The following is a 25,972-nucleotide window of genomic DNA, read 5'->3' on the forward strand; positions in this document are numbered from 1 at the left end:
ACGTCATTTTGGCCTACATGATGGGCCTTTGTAACTGTTTTCATGACCTTGCTCCATCTTACAGGTCCTATTCATGTCACTGTTCTCACGATTTACTCTTAATTGCGTTGTCATTCAGGATGGAGGTAATCCAAGTTAACCGAATTAAATATTACCCGTACAATGATGTCTTATATTTTTCTATCGACCTCTGGGGGTCGATATCGACCACTGGTCTAAACAGATGGTTCTGTCATTAAAGTTTTGATAATACCATACTGATAATGTGATAAATGTACCTTCTGGTTCATCTATCACGCCATATGTTTTTAGAATATGTAAAATACAAATATCCTCTAAGTCTTACCAGAAATTAAACCACCATTATCTTCTCACCCAAAGATCTCCCCCCCCCCCCTCGCTCTCTCACTCTCACAGACATACACATATTTAGCTCATTTTGGTATCTACAGTATTCCTTGCTCTTGGAAATTTGACATGTTTTGGTCTGATTTGAAAAACAGACAATATTCAACTGCATAAATAAAATTACTTCCTTTATATACACTCCAGTCATTCTGGGGTTGCAGGCTATGTGCTATTAATGCAGATTACTGGATCTAGTGGGGAAGGGTATGGGTACTTTTCTATTATACAGAAGAATATATAAATCTGAGGAACTGTTTTTTTTTTTTTTTAAATCTACCACAGCTTTACATTCTATGAATTGAAACAAATATGGTGCCTCTTTACCAAAAATATGAGTGACTGTTATCATGAGACTATCAGTTTTATGAGCAAAATCTCCCTATCTCACCAACAGAGGGCATTAGTTAGGACTTCAGGCTCCCACTTTTTTTTTTTTTTTTTTGTACTTGTGCACTTGCTCTGTATTTACCTTTCTGCTGGAGGGCCTGTGTGCCCATGCATAGTTAGATATCTTTGTGTCCATGAAGATGTCTTAGTGACAAAGGCAAAATCTTGATGGTATAAGTTAATAATTAAATAAAATTATTTAATTAATTATTATCCCTATATTTTTCTATTCTAAACAAAACAATGAACAATAATCAAGGTATAAGCATCCCTACTAAGCTTTATCATGAGACCATCATTCTGGTCTCATGATAGCATCTGGTAGTGTCTACATTCACCAACTACCATTTATAGGCATTCAAAAAGTATATCAGTAGCATTATTTTTCTACTTAACTTTTTGAGTAATGAGTTAAATATATATCTTACCTTCTATAGCATATAAATATAGCATATAAATACATAAAAAAATAATTGGAAAGATTGCAGTACCTCCCTGTAAATATTCAAAAGCAGCCATAAATTTATCACTTGACTATAGTTAAAATTTGAATGTATGTATGTATATGTCGATACTGTTTTTGGAATAGAAGCATTGTGCATATATAGTATTACTGCTCAAACAGTTAATATTTGACTCATTCATGGAACTGATATATTACATTCTGATTCTTCACAGGTAGGATTGCTATAAAAAAAAGCAATAACTCTGCATTGGAAATTAAAAAACATCAGCATTATCATGGGCTGATTATGTGCAATATATAATAATGAATCACAAGCCAACACCACCTTACCATGGTGTTTCCACAAATGGGGCTCTAGTGCTTTAGGTGCGTATTACCTTTCCTAGTTGGGTAGAATACCAGCTAGAATCTTAGATGGAAGATTAAGTGAAGGAACAGCATCCTGCTTATTGGAGCCTTGTAGTGACTGTTGAAGTGACTCCAGAGTAGGGTATCTGATTTTTGTCTACCATCACTTTCAAACATACATTCCAGGTGACACTAATCATAAGCATGTGCAACATCATAATTAACTAGGAAGCCAGTAGCTCCTCCATTTGCGGGTACAAGAGGTAAGCAGTTTCAAGGCAAGCCACCAGATACTACACAAGACTTAACCTTGCGTATAATGTATCAGGAAGATTCTTGACTAGCTAGCTAATAATCGTACTCCACTTACTCTGCCAGATCATTCTGGAGAGTCTAATTGTATGCAATTGAGGACAGAAGAATGGCTTCCCTCTGTGTGGATGGTATGTTTGCAAATCCTTCACTTACCATTACATGTTTCTGTTTTTTTCACTCTTCTTCCCTACTAAACATAAAGGACAACATATCAAATACAATTTTTACTGTGAATCACACAAAATCTCACAAAATTCTCAAAAGGTAGGGAAAAAACAACAAAAAATCAATCTGATTTACCCAAACCAGACATGTTATTCTTACTAGAACCTAAACTACCATCCATCTCAAATGGCCAAACTATACCTTACATGATTCCTTCCATCACAAGGATGGTACATATGCATTCATCAGAACTAACATCCCATGTCAGAGAATGGCAAACCTTGAACCCTCACTTCCTGGATCTAAAATTTCCTTGCCAAACTGCTATACCACTTACCAGATATTTTTCCACTTACTGGAGCCCATGCTTTGTCCTGTGAAAGGCTGTGCACGAGTGTGCTCTCTTTCTCTCACATTACAATCACCTTATTATTCTCTTTATCTTCCACCACAATTTTCATGTTATTCATACTTTTTTTTAACTTTTGCTCATTCCTGTCTGCACTGTGTCCATCACTAACATTTTCATACTTTTCGTCTCTAACATTCACTACTTCACTCTCTATTTTTGACATGACCTGCACTTTTGGCACTCTCTTTAAAAGCACTTCTGATAACATACTCTCTTGCTTTCAAACCACAAGCTGTTCACCTATGGTCATGAGTATATCCAAAGTATATACATTCCATAAAATCTCTCTAGACAGTGATATTTTATCTGCTATTGTTCTCATTGGTATGTACTGGACTGTGATTATACAGTATACATTAATAAAATTTACAAAATTCAAAAACTGATCAACTGAAACATTTGCCATCACCAACAACCTTACACAAATTGTTCACAAGCCAACCAGAATATCAGATAACCCAAATCACTCCCAATATCCTAGATCTCTTCCAATGACCCTTCCATATATACAGTGAATGTAGTGAGCCCCCCTGGGTAATTCTGACCAACCTAGTGCTCATCTCCTGCCCTGCAACAATGCTTACATAGTCACACCCACACAAGGGTAGTTTGGCATTATAACAGTGCCAAATGGAACAGCCTCCGAGACTACTATGCTTCATTTCCATGGTTGGACTATTGTTTGCAGTCTTCCAATCCAAACATATGTACCGAATGTATTACCAAAGTAATCCTCACTGGCATGAAAACATACATTTCCCACACTTCTCTGAACTGCTGTTCCCTATCCAAACCCTGGTTCTCCAAAACGTGTGCCAAGGCTGTACAAATAAAAAATCAGGCATACCACAACTGGCACAAATTAAGAATCCATCCTCCTTCAGTGCCTATACTGAAGCCCAAAACAGAATTTGAATGTGCAAAAAGCAAGAAATGTACAGCCATGCCTTCTGCTCTCTTTTGCCAAAGCAATTGGTCGCAACTTTTGCCCTACACTACTCCCACCCCTGTGATACCCAGATGGCTCAATTGCAACATCACCCACAGAAAAAGCTAATCTCCTGGCTTCACACTTTGTCTCCAATACACGCATAACTGACAATGGCAAATGCTCCTCAGTCATTCCAACTGCCCAACATACAATGCCCCCTGTATCCTTTTGCCAGAAAGAGATTATAAACCTGTTGTCAAAATTAGACACAAAAACAAAAAAAGCTCCTGGCCCTGATGGCATTCCTCCAGTTGTCCTGAAGGTTTGTGCACCAGAACTGACTCCTATCCTATGCCTTCTGTATAGGATATATATATATCCATTTTGGGATATATATATATATATATATATATATATATATATATATATATATATATATATATATCCCAAAGCCTGGAAATTGGCCTATATTCAACCCATTCCTAAAAAGGGTGACAAATTGCTGCCATCTAACTACTGCCCTATCTCACTCACCTCAATCCTATCTAAGTGATGAAGAAAACCATCAATTCTCAACTCCTACTCTACCTTGAAGGTACCCAGCTATTAAGCGACCACCAGTATAGATTCCCTCAATGCCGATCAACAGGTAACCCGCTCTCATATATCGCCCATCTATGGACATATGGCATGGAAAAATTTGGCAAATCCCAAATAGTTGAACTTGATATCGCTAAAGCCTTTGATCAGGTCTGGCACAAAGGCTTACTTAGCAAACTTCCATCATTTGGACTATCTCAGGACTTCTGCAGATGGATTGCCAGCTTTCCATCTGGACACACGCTATGTGTGATGGTAGATGGCCCCTATCATCCCACCATCCAACTAATTCTGGGGTCCCACAAGGTTCAGTTCTCTCACCGACCCTCTTTCTTCTGGATTTCAATGACCTACTTCAGTTGACCTCCAAACTAATACTCAGTTTGCAGATGACAGCACATTGCACTCCTCCCTTTTATTTGATATACCTTACCCTACACAGCTCACTTCAACCCACAGAACATCAACCACAACTTCCCTTAATTTGGACTTCCAAGCCATCCTCCAATGGGGTACACCTCGTCAGATAACCTCGTCAACTTCATTGCTAGTAAAACCCAGTTCTGTCTTATTTCCCACAAAAAAGAACAATTCCCAGATTCCCACTCAAATTCCCAGACAAGATGAAATTTCTCTTCTCAGAATTACCTTGACATCAGGCCTCTCTTGGCATAAACACATCCTAACCATTGCATCTTCAGCTTCCAAAAAACTAGGCTTTCTCTTTCGCTCAAGACGTTACTTCACCTCAGAACAGCTGTTAACCTTATACAAATCACAAATCCACCCAGCTATCGAATACTGTTCTCATATTTGGAGTGGGGCTCCTAACAAAATGCTTGACTCAATACAGAGGAGAGCAATTAGACTGATAAATGATCCATCTCTTACCAACTCACTACCCCCCACTTTCACATAGACGTTTAGTCTCTGCAATTCGTATATTCTATAAATATTTCCATGGAAAATGTTCATCTGAAACAGCATCAATAATTACCCCACTCTGTACTAAGCCCATTGGAACACATACACTTGTCGCCCATTGGAACACATACACTTGTCGCCCAACATCCTTTCATAGTACATAGTACACCTTGAAACCCACAGAACAAGTTTCTTTTCCACCTCCTTCATCCCTGCTACTGCTGTACTGTAGAACAATCTTCTCTCCCTGATGTATTTCCAAGGAATACAATATACAGGCTTTTAAATCAAATGTCAACAAGTTTCTCCTTTCCCATCTCACTACCCATATACGGTACTAAAGTACTATAGGTTGACCAGCCAACCTCTCGTATATGGGCCCAACATTAAAAAAAAATGAATAACAAAAAAACCTGAAACAAATGCCATGCTCTTGATTAGAGTGCTGTTCATTATTTTTTTTTCCATACTACTGAATGAGTTGTGTAGTCCTCTGTTTGAATTACAGAAACCAACTGTTGTTTTTGCAGAACTCTAATAGTGTATTTTCCTGTTTACTAAGCTGTGAATGCAAGCAACTTGATTCATGTTCTGAATGTTGCCAGCCAATCTTCTCTTCTTTTCCTGATGATGTCCTTGTTAACAAGGAAGAAATATATAGGAGTTAACAAATTCTATTATTCTCTACATATTAACTTAAATGTTACTAACAGTATAATAACATGTCTGATAAGCACGTTCCTTTGAAGTGTTTCTGGAAGAAAGAGGTTATCATTGAGCCATTTTCTGTCTTTTATGTAGAATTTGGGATTTTATTTTTAGAGATTTCTGTTGCACATTTTGGATATGAGAATATTCTAAGGTAGATGGATTTCAGATTGGTAGAAAGTATCCAATTGTTTAAGAAGAAATAATACCTAGAAACATAAAATGAAACCAAAATTTTTTTGGGGAGAGAGGCAGATATAGGTTTTGTGTTTGATAAACATCAAGACTCATATGTCTTGATAATATTGAGATTGATAATTGAGTTATTACAAGCCTCCAAATGGCTCATTTCCAGAGCTGAGTGATGAAAACAAGCAAAGGCCCATGGATCAAATATGGTGGGGTTATAGATAGTGAAAAAAGAAATAGGCCAGGGGACTATAGCAGCAACCACTTTGCAAGAATATATTCATCCAAGCGAGGATATTGCTGTTGCAGAGGCAACAGGTACTGATGTGAGAATGAAGATGGATGATTTGGAGACACTTAGGAATATTGCAGAATCTCAATGAAATCTGTCAGTTCTGTAGTGAATGTCATGATTTTGTTGTGGAGCAGGAATAGAGAATAGTAATTTTTGTACAATATACAGCTGCTTGATTGGATAGAATATCAGCTTGCATTTTACACAAATGTGCAAGGCACTGGCAGTGTCTTCTTTGACCAGTTTGTTTAAGTCACAGCTGTGGCATAGTCCCAAGGGAGTGGAAGGAGGGCAAAATAATTCTTTTGCATACGGGAGGTTTAAGTCTGTGGTAGGAGATTATAGACCAATAAGTATCTCAGGAATAATGGTAAAAGTATTTGAAAAACTGGCCAAAAAGAGAACTTTGGAATCAGTGGATAAGAACACGATACTGTTATAAAGAGAAATACATTGGGTTTATTTCGTAGTAACAATATAAAAATGAAACCGACTAGTTTTGTCACAGATACTCGTGGCTTTTTCTGGGTTAAGACAAACAAAAATACAATAAAAGAATAACATGAACTATAACATTACTAAAATACAGAACATGTAGAAACCATTACAAATAAGTTGAAATAGAATCATGTGGAGCTTGGGAGCTGGCATCGGTTTGCTCTTGTTCAGTAATGTGTGCAAGATAGTTGAATGAAAAGTTAAAGTATGACATGCAGAAAGATTTAATGAGCAATTTCCAAATATCACACAGGATCAATCTTTGATTCTTTTTAAGTGTGTCAGAACAAATGACCATGGTAAATTCTTTAATGTGATGAGGTAGGAAATTGTCCTCTCTATAAGGAATGGAGCTCTTATCCCATTTAATATGATGTGTGTGTGTGTGTGTGTGTGAGAGAGAGAGAGAACGAGAGAGAAATGAAAAGCTATGCCTGAGCTGTCTTCTCTGATATTAACATTTCCAATATGTTCTTTCTGTCCAATTTCCAAACTTCTAGATGTCTGCTCATTGTAAGAAAAGCCGCAAGAACAGAATAATGTGAACTCTAGGATGTTTGTAGAAAGGGTTGTGGTTAACAAAGTAAACCTTAATTTCCATGTAGTTAAAATATGCTTGCAGGCTACTCTTATGTCATAAGATTTGAGGAAACTAGTGATCTTGAGCGAAAACCTACCAATGTATAGGATGGAAACAGAAGTTTTATAGTGAAATTGGAACAGGAGTAGAGAACAATAATTTTTGTACAATTTTCTCAGAATATTATTGCACATGAGTAGTTGGAGTAGAGACTATAATTCTTCTTTCAATTTTCTTCATTTCTCGTGAGAAAGCGATTGCCATTTTATTATATTTTATTTTTTGAATGTATCTTTAATACCTAGTATTTGTGATATATGATGCAAAGAGGATGAGTGTAGATAATAATCTGTATGAGTAGGCTTGCAGTATGCAGTAAGAGAGAAGTCTTCAGCTTTTTTTTTTTTTTTTTTTTTTTTTGGAAATTAAAACATCTAAGAAAGGTAGTTTTCTTTCATTTTCCAGTTCCAAAGTGAATTTTATTTTCAGATGGAAGAAGTTGATAGACGAAGAAAGTCATGCAACCCAACAACATATTTCCAGACAATAAAGATGTCATCTACATCTTACTCCACCAGATTAAACTGTTTTTTTTTTGTTGTTGTTTGTAGATGTGAAGAAATGTTTTTTTTTTAAGTTTTCCATGAATAAGTTAGCACTTGAAGGAAACAGAGGGATTCCCACTGCAAGGCTGGAAAACTGCTTGTAAATTTTCCTATTCCATCTGAAACAATTAGAGTGAAGACAATGTCTGAAAAGTTGAGAGGTATCAGGAGGGAACAGATTGTCTAAATTCAGTGGCTTCATCTTCTGGAACATTAGTGAACAAAGATACAATATCTGGACTATCTCGAATATCCAGTGGCAAGATGAAAATTTCCGTAAATTTTGTGTACAAAGTGTTGAGAGTTTTTAATTAAGGAGTCAATGTGTCTGATGCGGTTCTTTAGAAGATTGGCAAGATATTTGTTAACGGATAAGTAGAACTTATCTAAGAGGAATGCCCACCTTGTGTACTTTGGGTGATCCATGCTATCCCAGAGTTAAAAGGTGCATTAATTTAAACTTTTTCTTTAGATCTGTTGGCCAAGTGAGCATGTTACATATCAGATTGTTGGTCTCTTCATGATTTGTCAAATTGGGGTCATTATCTAATGGAGCATAAGTGGAGGAATCCAATAGCAAGAGTGAAATCTTAGACATGTAATCAGCTGTATCCATAATGACAGTTGCCTTTGTCATCTTTTTGTATTAAAATATCCTCGTTCTTTTATAAATTAGAAAGGGCTATTTTTTCTGGGGAGTTGATGTTGCCTTTAGAAGGGTGAGATGAAGAGAGAGAGAGAGAAGAATCACAATCTTCAGTCTGATGCCATTTGGAAGAAAGTATGCCTTTTCTATGTTGCAAACAAAATCTACTTCAGGAAACTTTAACTACACGAGGTTCACTTCATTTGCCTGAAGGAACGCAGCCCTTTTAACAAACATCCTGGGATTTATAATATTCCCTGATTTTGTTGCCTTTCTTACGTAAAGCAGACATCCAGATGTTTGATATCTTCTTTGCAATCAACTAAAGGACAAGCATCCACACATTCAGATACTCCCCCCCCACACACACACAGCTGCTATTTCTATACAAATCCCAAATCTGCCCAGCCACAGAATACTGCTCCCATATTTGGGGTGGTGTACCAAAATCCTTTCTACATTGCTCATTTCTATCGAGAAGAGGGCAATTCGGCTAATTAATGATCCCTCTCTCACATTCCCCACTTCAGTCCCTCTCTCACAGACATTCGGTTTCTGCCTTGTGCCTCTTTTACAGATATTTTCATGGACATTCTACTGAATTGGCCACTATTATTTCTCCACTCTCCTCCAAAATCATTAAAACAAGATCCACTGCTAATCAACATCCTTTTTATAGTCCATCTTGAAAGTCACTGAACCAATCTCACTGCCTCCTCTTTTGTTCCATCTACTTCTGTCCTTGGTACAGTCTCCTCCACTCTGCCTTCCCCAAAGACCCTCAACTGTTCAAGCAAAATGTGAACAGATTTCTCCTTTCTTCTATTCCTCTTGCCTACACACAGCAATAATGTGCTATAGGTCTTGTGGCCTTCCATGTGTGGACCAGATATAAAAAAAAAATTTTAAATCTGATCTGATTCACAAGTGTACACTGTCAGTATAAACTCCCCTTTTACAGACGATTGCAGATCTGCAATTAAACAAAGTGAAGAACACAGTAATTATATATTTATGAATCAATACAGAAAAAAGCAGACTATGCATTCAACATCCTTCATGAAATAAGATGAAGAAAAACTATTACTTTTAGAAGACACTGCTTCAAAAGGGAAATGCCATTCTGGGAATTAGAATATGCTCTACAGTCTTGATTGCAACAATCCTAATTACATAAATTTGGCTGTTAAAAATTGTCAAAGATTTAGGAGATTGTCATCCTCTGCTAAAACCAACAGAAAACCTGGCCTGAATCTTATGATAATTTATCTTCATGATATTTGCACTCGGGTAGTATATTCGGAATAGTAAAATACTTGCTTGAAATTTTATATTCTTATTCCGTTATGCATTGTGCCTGTGCAGATCATTTTGAAATTGCCTTAAGAAAAGCCAAACTATCACTGATAAGTGATAAAGTATTTAACCTTGTTGTTGTTGTTTTGTGATAAGCTATTATTAAATCTTCATAGCATTATGCTAGTTTAATTGTCCTTTGTTTAGATATTATCTTACTCCTCTTCATATGTTATTCATCTTGAATTATAAATTTGCAATCGTTACCAGCAAAATTTAATATACTATTCTTTTTGCAGGCTCTTCTTCATGTGCCAGACAAAATGGTTATTTTGTGTTTCCAGAATGTTCTTAAAACAGATAATAACCAGAAATTAAAGCAAATAGCTGTAGTATTTGGTGTTGATGATAATCCTGTGGTCAGTGAATTTTATTTCTCTATGAAATATTTATGATTAGTTTACAGTAATAGTATGTCTATTAACTCTATTGAGTCTATTAAGTTAACATGTCTATTAAGTTAATAAAGTGATATAAAATACTATGCTTTTTATGTAAATTAGATTTGAATAATTTTCAACTGAATCTAAGTTAAGAACTAAGATGAAATGTCACAGTGCAACATTTCATAATTTTATTTGATGCATGCTACTGGCATCCACATGTGTTAAATGTTTTAGTAAAGTGTCCCACACTTGTTATAATATCGTGCCTTGTTTTTGTTGCACTGTTGTGGATATTTTAACATTTCAGATGACTCGTTAAATGCCCTATAATAGAAATTGTAATCTATGTGAATGATTTCAGTTTATTGCCAGAATACTTTGTAAAAATAATCATAATTAAAATTCTGAATATTTTTACGTATTGTTTATGTTAGTATGTTTATTAGTTTTGTTTTCATAACACGCATTGTCGGCATTTACGATGTGCCCGTTATGGAATCATTTTGTCCAAAGTGATATGTAAAGAAGTTAAAAAATTGATGTACTTACTAGATTTGATCTTTGTATTACTTAAAAGAATTTGATTATGGTTTGAAATATTAAGTTTTGTGTTTTATGAAGACATTCTCTTGTCGCTAACGGATACAACGTGTCAGCCATTTTACAGTACTTAGTTTCTGACTTTCATGGAGTGCGCATGTTTGCGGAGAAGTTTTATGGAGTGATTGACAGCTGACAAGAGAGCGTTTGGTATTTGGGTAACGGCTGTAAACAAGATAGCGTTTGGAAGGATTTTAGAACACAGGCCGGCAGATATTTAGGTTCGGAGGAACTTAAGTTTTTTATGTGACAGTCGGAAGAAAATTAATAGTATATTCCGAAAAAGGAATCGTGGAACTATTAAGTTTTAATGTGGAATAAGTATGTGGATAAATAAAAGAAAATATTGCTATATGCGTTTTAAACGGAATATTGGAGGATTCTTTCTTTTAGGGTTACACGGTGATCAGCACTCATATTTGTAGATTTAGGGACTCAAAAACACACGTGCTGAACAGATTATTTTATTAATTACAAATAAAATAAAACTTGACGTTTCGACCTCTATATCGAGGTCATCATCGGAAGAATACAACTGTATACAGAACCGAGCTACATGCTCATGCTTTCTATACCAGTAAACTAAATCTACGTAGTTAATAAATCTTTTTTCTAGCCTGACCTCTAGTGATAGAAAAGAAAAACAAAAATAAATAAATAAAGAAATGAAATTATAAAAAAAAACAAAAAAAAAAACACACATATATATATATATATATATATATTTATGAAAAAATTGAATGACTATAACCGAGATTTAATTAAAAAGGTTTTAATATAAAACACTACTAGTTTCGGCCTGTAACAGCCTTCTTCAGGTGACATTATAAAAGAAAAAACACTAAACATTGAGGGTTAAAAGACTATGAACAACATAGACAGTCTTTATACATAATTAGCATGTAAACATTGTAGTTGTATTTGAAGCTGTTCTTTCATTTGTTGCATTGTTGGGAGAGTGCGTGCTTGCTGCATCACGTGAACGCCAGTACATGATTACAGCTGAAAGACTATCTGGGAGGTTGTAGCTTAAGTTGTTATTTAGATGAACAGGATTGAAGATGATTTCTCTCGATTCCACAATTTTTCTCTCTATTTCGTCACTGCAACGGAAGATGTTTGTAGATTTTTCCCAGCAGACTTTGTGACTTTGGTTATCATTAGGATTAGCCGAGAAAAGGATATGACTTGATAATGCACTCGCTCACTGTCTCTTGTAAGTAATGTCTCTCATGTGTTCTTCCATACGCATTTCGACAGATTTGTTTGTCTGCCCGAAATAAGGAATATCGCAGTCACATAATATTTTATATACGCCAGGGTATTTGAGTTGATGATGACAAGGTTGTGGGTGGCTAATTAAGGAACGGATCTTTGGATGTGGAGTGAACAAGGTTCTGATATTGTATTTTTTTAGAACTTTTGCTAATTTATGTGAAACAGTACTTATGTAAGGAATAGATATATTGCTTTTGAATCTATTTGTTTCTTCTGAGTGATGTCTAGGAGGATTAAGAAGGAATTTGTTAATGATTTTCTTGGAATATCCATTAACTTCGAAAGAAGTTTTCAGATGGTTTATTTCTGTAAGCAGTTCATTTGGATCATCAAGAAGAGAACGGGCTCTATGTCCCAAGGTGGAAATTATTCCAAGTTTATGAGGAGGGAAATGATGGGACTGACTGTGCAGATATCTGTTGGTATGTGTGAGTTTTCTATATATTGATATTTTTAGTTTACCAGAAGAGCGAGTCAGTTTGACATCAAGAAAAGGCTAGGAATTATCCGTTTCAAGCTCAGCAGTAAACTTAATACTTTGATGTCGGCTATTGAGATGTTCAAGGAAAACCATAAGGGATTCATGTCCATGGCTCCAAACAATGAAGACATCATCCACATAACGTTTCCAAACTTTAAGTGTTAAAATAAAGGAAGAGATAGCCTTGGTTTCAAAATCTTCTAAGTAAATATTTGCAAGAACCGGAGATAAAGGATTACCCATAGCCAGTCCATGATTTTGTTTGTATATATTATCTTGAAATTTGAAGTAACCGGACCTGATGCAATGTGTAAGCAAGGCTAACATTTTTTTGGATATTATTACTTGGATACATTACTCAAGAACAAGTTATCCAAAAAAATGTTAGCCTTGACATCACTCAGAAGAAACAAATAGATTCAAAAGCAATATATCTATTCCTTACATAAGTACTGTTTCACATAAATTAGCAAAAGTTCTAAAAAAATACAATATCAGAACCTTGTTCACTCCACTTCCAAAGATCCGTTCCTTAATTAGCCACTCAAAACCTTGTCATCATCAACTCAAATACCCTGGCATATATAAAATATTATGTGACTGCGATATTCCTTATTTCAGGCAGACAGACAAATCTGTCGAAATGCGTATGGAAGAACACATGAGAGACATTACTTACAAGAGACAGCGAGCGAGTGCATTATCAAGTCATATCCTTTTCTCGGCTAATCCTAATGATGATAACCAAAGTCACAAAGTCTGCTGGGAAAAATCTACAAACATCTTCCGTTGCAGTGACGAAATAGAGAGAAAAATTGTGGAATCGAGAGAAATCATCTTCAATCCTGTTCATCTAAATAACAATTTAAGCTACAACCTCCCAGATAGTCATTCAGCTGTAATCATGTACTGGCGTTCATGTGATGCAGCAAGCACGCACTCTCCCAACAATGCAACAAATGAAAGAACAGCTTCAAATACAACTACAACGTTTACATGCTAATTATGTATAAAGACTGTCTATGTTGTTCATAGTCTTTTAACCCTCAATGTTTAGTGTTTTTTCTTTTATAATGTCACCTGAAGAAGGCTGTTACAGGCCAAAACTAGTAGTGTTTTATATTAAAACCTTTTTAATTAAATCTCGGTTCTAGTCATTCAATTTTTTCATAAAACTATGTATGTTAACCGAGTCAATGATCATTCTGTCATATATATATAAAAAAAATATATATATATATATATATATATATATGCAACTACATTAAACTGCTAGAGTCCTCATATCCAGAATGTATTAATATTCTGGATAGTTACAAAATGATTTCTTTCAGTTGCTATTGAATGTTCTAAACACTTCACCAGGTCACCAGGTTGTCTTCTTGTAGTGGGAATTTTTCTAATGCTAGTTTAGGATGTTGAAACACTAATTGAAAGATTTATAGTAGATTCCGAAAAGGAAATCGTAGAACTGTAAGTTTTTTTAATTGGAAGAGTAAGACTGTCAATAAGCATTTAGTGAATAAAAGAAGAATTTGCTATTTACGTTCTGAAGGAATGTTCGAGAAAACTCTGATTAGGAAGTCTCATCTGTATTAAGGACGCCAAATCTGACTATTATTTCTACTGAAGAAAAGAGAAAGAATTAAGTCAGGAAGAATTAATGTGTGTTACATAAGTGATGAGAAAGGATCCTGTAAAAATGAAGAATAGAGTCATATATCTTCAGAAAAGGGCCTTAACTGAGAAAGAAACTGGCTATGAACATTTTGTGATTGTGCAAACAAAGTGTTTAGTCTAGTCTTAAGTTTATTTAAAAAGTGTAAGTTTATTTAAAAAGGCCTTGGATCCAATTAATTTTGTAGTTAGTTATGTAATATTGTTTGAAGTGTATATATATATATATTGTTTTTGTTTTATTAAATGTATTTATTTTGTATTTTGGTCTTGAGTCAGTGATTATTTGGATTCTAACAGAAAGAGTTAAGATCATTGCACCAATTGGAGTGAACCCTTGTGCATATAGGTGCACTCGGAATTAAAAAAATAATTGTTAGAAACAGAGATCATTCTCTATGGTAGGATTAATATTAAGATATAATATCTATGAATATACTCAATATAAAAAATAAAACCAATTATTAACAACTTCATGCTTTGATTCTGTTGTATGTGCTGATCCTGATTTCTGTTTACTTTTTTTTTCTCAATGTTATTGAAATATTCTAAGATGAGTATCCCTCTTGACATACCTGTCTGTTCTGTGTAACACATCCCACAGACACAGGTGATCTTGTAAACAATAGGTTTCTTAAGTGGGGGGATGTGAAGGTTCTGGAGGCCTAAGTAGATTAGAAATCTTGCTGAAAGAAGGAAGGAAGGTAACTTTGATAGTTTGTTGACATAGCAACTTTGAAATCTTTTCTGTGATTGATCACATATAGGGAAGAATTACTGCTCCTCTGAAAAACTTGTATTTTATGTTCATCTGGATGACAAACTAATATTCTATTATAGCCGTTCATTGGTAGGATAGAACTGAGGTAATCAAGCTCTAGATTTATTTTATCTATATTTTTAGAGGTTTTATATGCTCTACCCTCTAGGATTAATATAATGCCAGTTTTTTGTCCTGGGATGGTGATTGAATTTGCCACATGCATCTCAACTGGTATGAATTGGCTTCCTATAAACTGAATAACTGAGTTTGTTTTGCATGTTCTGTGAGTGTGCCTAAAAATGATAATGATCTGTTAGTTTCTAATTCAAAAGTGAATTTGAGCTAATTATGAATATTGTTTAGGTGAAAGACAAATTCTTGTAGTTGGTTGATAGAACCAGGCCAAATGAACAAAATGTCCTTGAATTATTGTAGCCACACTTTTTGTCAAGTCCCATGGTACTCTAAGGCTTGTTTCTCAAACCACTCCATAAACAAGTCTGCTAGCAGTTTGCTAGACAAAGAAGAGCTCATTGAATTTGCTGGCCTGGTTGGCCGAGTAGTTAGCGCATCTGCTCTCCAGATAAAAGGCTGCGGGTTCAAATCCTGCCATTGGCCTGGATGTTTGTGATTGTCTGTGAAAATACTGGTGGTGGGCAGTAGATGGCATTGGTGTAGATGATGATGGTAGTTGCGGTTAGCTGTGGAGAGTTGTAGAGCAGGTGTCCTCCCTCGATGAGTCCTTGGACTTCTTGGAGGTGCCGAATAATAATTATATAGACCTTTTTCTGTTCAAAAATTTTTTTCTTGGAATTTAAAGAGGAGGATGTTGATACAATGAATAAAATATGCAGAATTTGGAAATAGAGCTTAGAGTAAATGTATAGTTTCGACCCTAGATGTCTAGATAACAAGGAAGTTGTAGAATACCTTATATCTACAATTGATGTTGATGTGATGTTGATGTGAGAGGTTTTTTAGATGTCTTCTGGCCAGCTAATCAGGTCTTTAATCATATTGTTGATCATGTTATGAGATTTTTATATTTGGTCATAGTCAAGTGTCTATAAGTGTTCTGTTGTCATTTAGCTGAATTTTCAACATATTCTATTATTACGTTTATGATCATTGTTTTGCCTCTGCTCTTAAGACTACTATGTTTTCATCCTACCTATGCATTTTTTTGAACCTAACCTAACCTCACTGTCTCTGCTGCTAGCAAACTTGTCCAGGAGTGGTTTGTGAAACAAGCCTAAGAGTACCAGTGAACTCAGCGTGGCTATGAAATGTCAATGACATTTTCATTAATTGACTTCGTTCTCTTAACCAACTACAAGAATTTGTCTCTAACCTAAACAGTATTCACCCTCTGACGAAATTCACTTTTTGAATTAGCATGGTCCATGCAAAGGTTGTTGGGTACAATTTCTATCCATCTGTGCTTCTACCTCTCTAACCCCAATGGCACTATTGCAACAAATAGTACCTAGAGACAAAGCTGATCTCCTGGTATTACTCTTCACTTCAAACTCCTACATAATGACCAAATAAATCACCTTCAGCTATTCCAGGAATAATGCAATACACACCACCTGTGACCTTCCAGAAAGACATCAGAAGAATCTTGAACAACCTGGATACCAAAAAAGGCTTTTGCCTTAATGATATTCCTTCCACTCCCCAGTTGTACTTAAGAAATGCACTCCTGAAATAACACCTGCCTTTTATCATCTCTACACTATGTTATACTACTCAGCTGGCATCCACCTCCACAGTATGAATTCATGCCCATTTCTGAATGCCATCAACCTACAGCTTTTGCCTCAGTACTCTCTAAAGTAATGGAGCAGGTCATCAACAGTCAGTTTTCTTCATCACCTGGAGAACCACTAGCTAATCAATGACCACCAGTATGGATTTCACCATCTACATGGTGAAATCCATACTGGTGTAGAGGTGGTTGACTTATCCAAGACATTTGATACAATCTGACATAGAGAGAGTGCTCAGCAAATTGCTATCTTACAGGCTGCTTTCCACCCTTTATGATGGGTTACTGGTTTTCTCTTGGGTAGTTCACTACATGTAATGATGTATGTTATTCTCTCTTCAAATGCAGATTTTCCTCAGGGCTCGGGTATATCACCCATCTACCCTCTTGCTCATGTACGTAAGTGACTTTCTGTTGCTAACCTTGAATGCTATTAATAGTTTTGTCAATGACAGTACTCTTCATTCCTCCTACTCATACGACAGACCTTCTAATACCCAGACATCCCGAGCTTCAAGATCTTCTACAATCAGCAGCACAAACACTAATTTTAGTATGATCCTTAAATGGAGTGATCACAACCTAGTCCTCTTCACTGCTTCTAGAATACTCTTTTGTCTTTTTTCTCCAAAAAAGACCTTATTCGCTTTCCTCTGATTATGCTGGTTCAAGAACAGAGATTTTGAACCAGATCTCTGTTCACTATATGTCAGCTACTACATATCATCCACATTGCATTGTTCTTTATCCCATGACATAGCTCATATTGTTCTTTTATATAATCCATTGTTAACACTTTAACTGCTATGGTCGAGTTAACTTGAGCGCAGAAAAAATGGCGACCTTGCTAAGATCGAGTTAACTCGATTTGAACTTTCAATGTGTAATACTCATTTAATTTAGTTTGTGAAAGCATTTGAATTGAACAGGCTTATAGTGCCATCTCTTAGGATTAGAAGGAACTAATTTTCAAGCTTCTGTCTGCTTTGTGGCACTATCTTCGTAAAAAATTGTGAGACCATGTACAGTGTTATCAGAGCTGTCCTTGACAATAGGAGCCAGGTGATCATGTGATGCAGTGATTCCAGGGTTAGTAAAAATGACTTCGACAAGCAGACAGCAGTGTTCTCTTACTGAGGCAGAATCAGTAGAAGTATTAGAAACTTTACTTTCGATTTATCAGATTTCAGTGACAATGATGATATTTATTTTTTAGAAAATAGTAAAAATAGTGATAGTGAAAGTTCAGATAACGAACCACCAGCACCAGTGCATCCTCGAAAAAGAAATCGTACTGATGCTTCATTGTTTCAATGGCGTGATACAAATTTTCGTCCAACAGCTCACCAATTCAATAATGATAATTCAGGTATTTCAGTAATTATAGATGATGGTTCAACTGTTTTTGATTTTTTTCAAACTATTTTCCCCCCCTTCATATAATGCAACATATTGCTGACGAACCTAATAAATATTATGTATTTTTGACTCAGAAACTACCACCAGCACCCCAATCTCGTTTGCAAAAATGGAAAAATACTACCCCAGAGGAATTATATATATTTTTTGGAATCATAATGCTTATAGCTAGGATAAAAAAACTAACAATAGCAGAATATTGGTCCAAGGATCCCCTCATAGTTACTCCACAGTTCACAGACTACATATCCAGGGACAGATTCCTTTTACATATTTTACTATTTCCATGACAATGAAACTCAGGTTCTGGGACAAAGACTACACAAACTATAACCAATTATCAATCATCTGAGAAAAACCTACAGTGAAGTATAATAAATTTAGTTTAATCCTTTATCCAAGTGTGAGCAAACAAAGTTTGCACCTGAAAGTATCTTCAGGACTGGGGTAAGGTGGTACAACACTGGGAAACTCGTTGCAAAGGTGGAGCAAGCTAACATCACTCCTATCTCAGTATCTCCCATAATGCAAAACACATCTCCTTGCGGATATGTAGAATGTTATGCATAAAGGGAAGGGCCACTACCCAGACTAATTTAGACCTTTATTGAGGTCTCTTCAGTGGGAGCCAGGCCCAGAAGTGGAGATACCAGGCAGAAGCAATGGCGAGGTCATCTTTATCTAAGGAGCTGCCAAATGGTGTGCTACCTTTTTCTTAAATTACTCTGGATTTTGAGAAAGATGTTGAAAGTTTATTTTTCACTTGGTTAGACTCTGGATTTTGAGAAAGATGTTGAAAGTTTATTTTTCACTTGGATAAAGGATTAAACTAAATTTAGTTTAATCCTTTATCCAAGTGTGAGCAAACAAAGTTTGTGCCTGAAAGTATCTTCATGACTGGGGTAAGGTGGTACAAAACCGGGAAACCCCAGTCCTGAAGATACTTTCAGGTGCAAACTTTGTTTGCTCACACTTGGATAAAGGATTAAACTAAATTTATTATAGTCTAACCAAGTGAAAAATAAACTTTCAACATCTATAGTGAAGTATTTTCCCCTTTTCAAAATATATGTATTGATGAGAGCTTAGTACTGTTCAAGGGCCGCCTCCAGTTCAAACAGTACATTCCTTCGAAAAGACATAGATTCATGATTAAAGTTTTTGTGTTGTGTGACTGTGAGACTGGATATGTGTTAGATTTTGTAGTGTGCACAGGAGCAACTACAGACATTATTCCAGAACGTGAATTTGGGATTTCAGGGGGGGGTGGCGCAAACCCTAGTGGCAAAGTATTTGCAGAAAGGGCACACATTGTGGTTAGACAATTGGTATTCTGGCCCTCTTCTGTATGACTGGCTACATAAAAATGGTACCAATGCATGTGGGACTGTTAGGAAAAACAAGAAAAGGTTTCCCGAAACTGAACAAAAAATTAGACAAAGGACAGGTAGAGTCCAGACACACAGATAATATGATGGTGGTAAAATGGATTGATAAACGAGAAGTTTGTATGTTGACCACAATCCGCACAGACTCTATGAAACAATCAAGGAAAGTTGACAGGACAACAAACACACCAATAATGAAACCTGAATGTGTCATGGATTATAATAGGAATATGGGGGCTGTGGACAGGAGAGACATGATGGTCAGTTCTGTTGAATGTGTGCGAAAGGCCTTCAAATGGTTTAGAAAATTCTTTTTCCATCTCTTGGATCTCACTGTTCTCAATTCACATATTTTGTATAATGTACATACTGGTGAAAATATCACACATGCTAATTTTCAGTTGACTCTCATCAGAGAAATTTTTCAAAAGTTCCACATGCCAAGACCAAACACTACATCTGGACGACCATCACAGGGTGCCCCTCAGACTGAGGGGAAAGACATTTCCTAATACCTGGGCCACCCACACTCAAGAAAGCAAATCCCACTAGGCATTGTGATGTGTGTTCAGATACTACATTGAGGCAAAGAAAAAGAAAAGAGAGCCGATATATGTGTGCCAAATGTGGCATAGCCTTATGTGTACACCCCTGCTTTCAAAATTACCACACACTACTAAAGTATTGAAGTATTTTTGGGGAGTGTTTCTCACTTGAAGTTGTGTGTGACATTATTTGACATGGAATAAACAAATAAATTTCAAGATAAATTTTGGACATCCCTAACTTGAAAATAAAATTCCTATATAACAGTTTTGTTCAGCGACTTCAATTTATACAAGAAAACAGCGCAAAAATGTGTAATACATTATAGTAAATATTCATATTATTATAAAATATTTTATAATTGTGAAAATAACTCAGCAAGGAGGGTCATACTGGTTATTTAGTATCTCAGCAGTTAAAAGGTTAATGTTTCACCTTGTTCTTCCTAGCCTATCACTGAAGATGACTTGTTATTCTCAGGTTGAAATATTTGGAAAATAAAAGTTTTTATTTTATTTGTTTCAGTTTTATATTCTTGTGTCTATGTGTACATAGTTCTCATTATTATAGCATAAGTATCCCTGAAACGATGTGTATTAGATAACATTGTTCATTAGAGACATCCAACAGAAATAAGAAAAAATCCTGGATGACTGAATCAATACTAGAACTTATGAATGAAAGACGAAAAAAGAAAAGTACACAACAGTATAGCATATCAGTAAAATTATAAAAAATGAATGCAGGAAGGCTAAAGACAAGTGGCTAAATGAAAAATGTAAAGAAATAGAGGAATTGGACAAGAAACACAATAGTAAAGAAATGCATAAGTCAATCCAAGCTCTGACAAATAAAAAGAAAAATTTCAACCATAATCCTTGTATAAAAGATCAAAATGGAAAAATGCTACTAGAGAAACAAGATATCATAAAAAGATGGAAAGAATATGGAAAAGAACTGTTTGACTCTGATCGCACAGACGTTCCAGATATATACAAAACATGGATGGTGAACCAATTACATATGAAGAAATAGAATATGCTCTAAGTCAAATGAAAACAGGTAAAACACCAGGCCCTGATCAGATCCCTATCGAATTGTTGAAGAAAGTAAATGAAAACACACTTAATGACCTAAAGGTTATTTTTAATAACATCTATGATACAGGATACATCCCTGATGATCTGAGGAAATTCATCTTTGTCACTGTTCCCAAAATTCCAAGAACTTTTGAATGTTCAGAATATATATATACTAATAAGTTTAACAAGCCATGTTACAAAATTACTACTGAGAATAATCTTAGAAAGAATAAAAGACACTTTGTTAGTAGAAATAGAAGACACTCAATCAGGTTTTCAAAAAGACAAAGGTACAAGAGAAGGAATTTTCAATTTGAAAACATTATGTGAAAGAAGCCTTGATAACCAGAAAAACATATATCTTTGTTTTATTGATTACACCAAAGCATTTGATTCAATAGATCACAAGAAATTAATACATATCCTACAGAATAATGGGTTAAAAGAAAAAGATCTATGTATAATTACAAATATATACTGGAATCAAATGGCCTCAGTAAGATATAAAAATGCATATTCTGACAACTTTGAAATCAAAAAAAAAGGAGTAAGACAAGGATGTGTCTTATCACCCTTATTGTACAATATATATAGTGAGCAAGTTTTTAAAAATGTTTCAGAACTGAAGGGTGTAAAAGTTGGGGGTAGTAACTTCAACAATTTCAGGTATGCATATGACACAGTCCTTATAGCTGAATCTGAAGATGATCTTCAAAACTTAGTCACAGAAATTTACAACAGAAGCTTAGACGTGGAATTAATTATTAATATAAAGAAAACAAAGTGCATGATTATATCAAAAGAACCAATAAATAAGAAGCTAAACATAACTGTTAACGGTTTAATGGATTTTTTACAACACTCAAAAAGAATTAAAATAGAATTTAATACTTCCTATATTTTGTCCTAGTCACTAGGACATCTACGGGGATTACAAAGACAATTAATGTAACATGCACACAAAAACTTACAATACTAAGCCCAACCAAGTGGGTGACACTAAAGTCCTATCTAGGTGGAGCGCCCTCTAAGGGCAGTAGTAGGTGGCCTGGAATGTAAGGTGGGACCTCTGGTGATGACTGTTTCCCAAATCTTCGGAAGCTTAATGCAACCGTATTTGTTAAGATTTGGTTGGTTTCTGAGAGCTGCTGCTGCTTCTAAGAAAAGTCTCTCTTTCTTGAATTTGTTGTGGTGGAGCATGGTGGTTTTCTTCCATGATACCCTGTGGGTGGTGTCCAAAACATGATCAGCCAAGCCTGAATGGCCATAGTTGTGTTTAACGATGTACGACTTGTGTTCCTCCAGGCGGATGGATGCTGATCTGCCTGTCTGTCCAAAGTACGCAAGCTTACAGGAACAGGGTACTTTGTAAACTCCAGGCAGAGAGAGAGGAGGGAGCTGATCTTTCGTAGAATGGATAAGGGTAGCCAGTTTGCAGTGGGGCTTATATGCTGTGTGTAGGTTGTACTGTTTTAGTATCTTGGCTATTTTTTTTGGATGTGCCACGGATGTAGGGTATGGTGATGGCATTTTTAAAATCTTGTTGACGAGAGGGACGGGGAATGGGGGAGGAATTGATTATTTTTTTGATGCTGTGTTCGCTGTAGCCATTGGAGAGGAAAGTTCTGTGTATGTGGTTAAGCTCAGTAGTGAGGGCAGTTCCACTGGAACAAAGATTGTGGGCTCTCTTGGTAAGGGTTTTAATGATGCCATATTGTTGTAAGGGGTGGTGGTGGGAGAGTTTGTGAATGTATCTGCCTGTGTGTGTGTGTGTGTGGGTTTTCTGTATACAGTGAAGGCAAGTATATCATTAAGCAGGCGCGTGACTAAGGTGTCTAGGAAGGGTAAACAATTGTTCTTTTCCTTTTCCATAGTAAACTGGATTCTTGGATGTAGGCTATTGAGATGACCGAGGAAGGAGTCTAACGTGTCTGGGCCATGAGGCCAAATAGAGAACACATCATCTACATATCTTAGCCAGGTAGAAGGTTTGAGTGGGGCTGAGTCTATGGCTCGTTTTTCGAAATCTTCCATATAGAAATTGGCGAGGGGGGGTGAGAGGGGGGAACCCATGGCGGTTCCCTCTATCTGCTTGTAGATTTTGTTATTCCAAGAGAAATACCCAGAGTTGATGGCGAAGGAAAAGAGATCCAAGATGTCAGAGGGAAAAACGTTTTCTAAGAGAGATAAAGTGTCAGTTAAGGGAATATTGGTAAACAAGGAGGAGATATCAAAGCTTACTAATATGTCTGTATTATTCAAGGTTAAATTTTCTGTGAGGGCTTTAAAGTGGGTCGAGTTTTTTATATAGGAAGCTGAATTTCCGGTGAGGGGGGACAGAGAGTTGGCCAACTGTTTAGACAGTCTGTAACAAGGTGCATTGGTGGCATCTACTATAGGCCTGAGTGGGGAATTAGGTTTGTGGATTTTTGGTAAACCGTATATTCGGGGGGAATGGGAGCGGAAAGGTTTAAGTTTTTTCGTGATGTCATGGTGCCAGGAGGTTACTTTTTTAAGTAAGATTTTTAATTTCTTAACTTGCGTTTTTGTGGGGTCGTGTTCTAGCGGGATGTAGGTAGCGCGATCGCGGAGGATAATGTTCATTTTACGATTGTATTCGCTGGTATTAAGGACAACCGTGGCATTACCTTTATCCGCTCTCGTGATGACGATACTTTTTTCTTTGCGTAGTTTCTGGAGAGCCATGCGTTGGGAATAAGATAAGTTACTTTTTGGAGGCGAGGAGTGAACGAGGATGTTGGCTACGTCGAGTCTGATGTTGTTGGCTACCTCCGACGGTAAGCGACCGATCCCCCGTTCGATGTTAAGCCTCTACACAAGAATAACTGTTAACAAAAAGAAAATTGAACAGGTTCAGTCTTTTATATATGTGGGACAAATGTTTACAGACAGAGGAAATTCCCTTAAAGAAATAAAAAGAAGAATAGAGATAGCAAGAAAAGCCTTTATTGATATGAAAACTGTTCTAATATCCAGAGACATTAATATAGACACAAGAAAAAGATTAATAAAATGCTATATCTGGTCATCCTTTCTTTCATGCTTATATGGTGATCAGAATACATTATGGCAAATTATGGAGACAACTACCATGTTGGAGTAAAACTTTAGTTTAATATAAACCAAAATACACACTCAACGTTTCGACCTTCATATCAAGGTCATCATCTGGAGCATACACAATATATACACAGAGACAAGCTGCACTACAATCTACATGGTTTGCTAAAACTACTGACCAACCATTACATCTATTATTGGCCTGACCTCTGGTTTAAAAAATAAAATGGTAGTTGTCTCCATAATTTTCCAAAATGTATTTTATATCGGGTCAAGCCTCTACAACAGTGAAACTTGGACTCTAAATAAAGAAACAGAGAAAAAATTAGAAGCTTTCAAAATGTGGACTATCAGAAGAATGTTGAAAATACCATGGACAGAGAAAATGAAAAACAAAGATGTTTTAAAGAAAGCAAAAATGAAAAGAACATTAATGAAAACTTAAATATTTTGGACATCTAACTAGACAAGAAGGTATCCAGAAATTAATATTAGAAGGGAAACTGGATGGAAAAAGAGGGAGAGGTAGACCCAGGAGAATGTGGTTTGAAGACATTAAGGACTGAACTGGCTTGAATTATCATAAATGTCCCAGAGCAGCAAAAGAAAGAAAAAAGTTCCATGACAGAGTTGCCAATCTCCTCTTAGGGGGGGGGTTGACACTTGAAGGAGAAGAAGTTGTTTCTTCGAGATAGTGAAAGCTTATGACACTTCTCAAAATGTACCTACTCATTTTTATTGCATTTTTTTTATCCTGCTTAATCCTCCAAGTCTAAGTGGAACCACTTTTTTTTTTTTTCTCTGTCAAATGTAATACTTTCTACTATCAAATTTAACTATAATAAAACAGCTTCTTCAATCTAAAAGTCTATTTATGTTCAGGACCAACATTTCCTCAAATGTTTTTTTTACAGTTGAGCAGACCTGATGACTGCATGATACTTGAAATGTTTTTTTGTAATATCTATATTAGAAAACAAATGACCAAGTCCAACAGGGAAAAGACTAAGAGAAGGATCATATTTCAGATGGATTGATGCAGTCAGAAGTTCCTTTGAAAACCAAAATAATAAATGTGACAGTAATGGAGACCTGAAAAATAATATCAGTGGTATAATGATGGCAGAATCATATTATGATTCTACCATCATTATACCGAAGATATATCATCAATATTATTGATGATATATCTTCGTTCCTCAGTTTTCTCACATATTAGTGATCGCTACTCTTTGATCGACTGTTTTATTTTAAATTCAGCTCTCAGATCCATTCATTAAAATTAATTTGAACTCATATCCTGTGAGTTTAGACTCAACTGGCTCCATGCCATACAAGGTTTACTTATTCTATTATCAGTATATTTCCAAATTTAATTTTCCATGCCTACTTAAAACTGTGAAAATAGATAAGAACATGGAAAAAGTTGACTGCATTCTTAATGTCATATATAGTAAAAGTAAAACATTTCATCTATTTAGGCATACTTTTGGTAGGTATGAGGAATTTAAAAAGCAACAAGTTCAGAAAGGAAGAGAATATGAAAGAGTAACTGAAAGAAATGAAGTAAGAGAGTAAAAGTCTATAAGTCTATTGCCAAGGTATGATGAGTGAATTCAGAAGGGCCATGATTGCAGGTAATTCAGTCTGTAGGTTATTTAGTAGAA

At 35.8% G+C, this 25,972-nt stretch overlaps 1 protein-coding gene across 5 annotated transcripts in view; it reads left to right on the top strand.

Annotated features, from left to right (window-relative positions):
• The window catches only part of LOC150103432 (L-fucose kinase-like), a 455,316-nt gene that overhangs the window by 223,713 nt on the left and 205,631 nt on the right, over positions 1-25,972 (top strand). For all 5 annotated transcript variants that reach the window (XM_090397435.1, XM_090397431.1, XM_090397433.1 and 2 more), the window contains one exon: positions 10,073-10,192. In XM_090397435.1, coding sequence (XP_090253561.1) covers positions 10,073-10,192 — 120 coding nt within the window. The remainder of the gene's footprint in view (positions 1-10,072; positions 10,193-25,972) is intronic.

This window comes from Typopeltis vanoorti, chromosome 9, assembly GCF_054136105.1.
Source record: "Typopeltis vanoorti isolate ZY-2024b chromosome 9, IOZ_Tvanoo_1.0, whole genome shotgun sequence".
Classification (NCBI taxonomy): domain Eukaryota; kingdom Metazoa; phylum Arthropoda; class Arachnida; order Uropygi; family Thelyphonidae; genus Typopeltis; species Typopeltis vanoorti.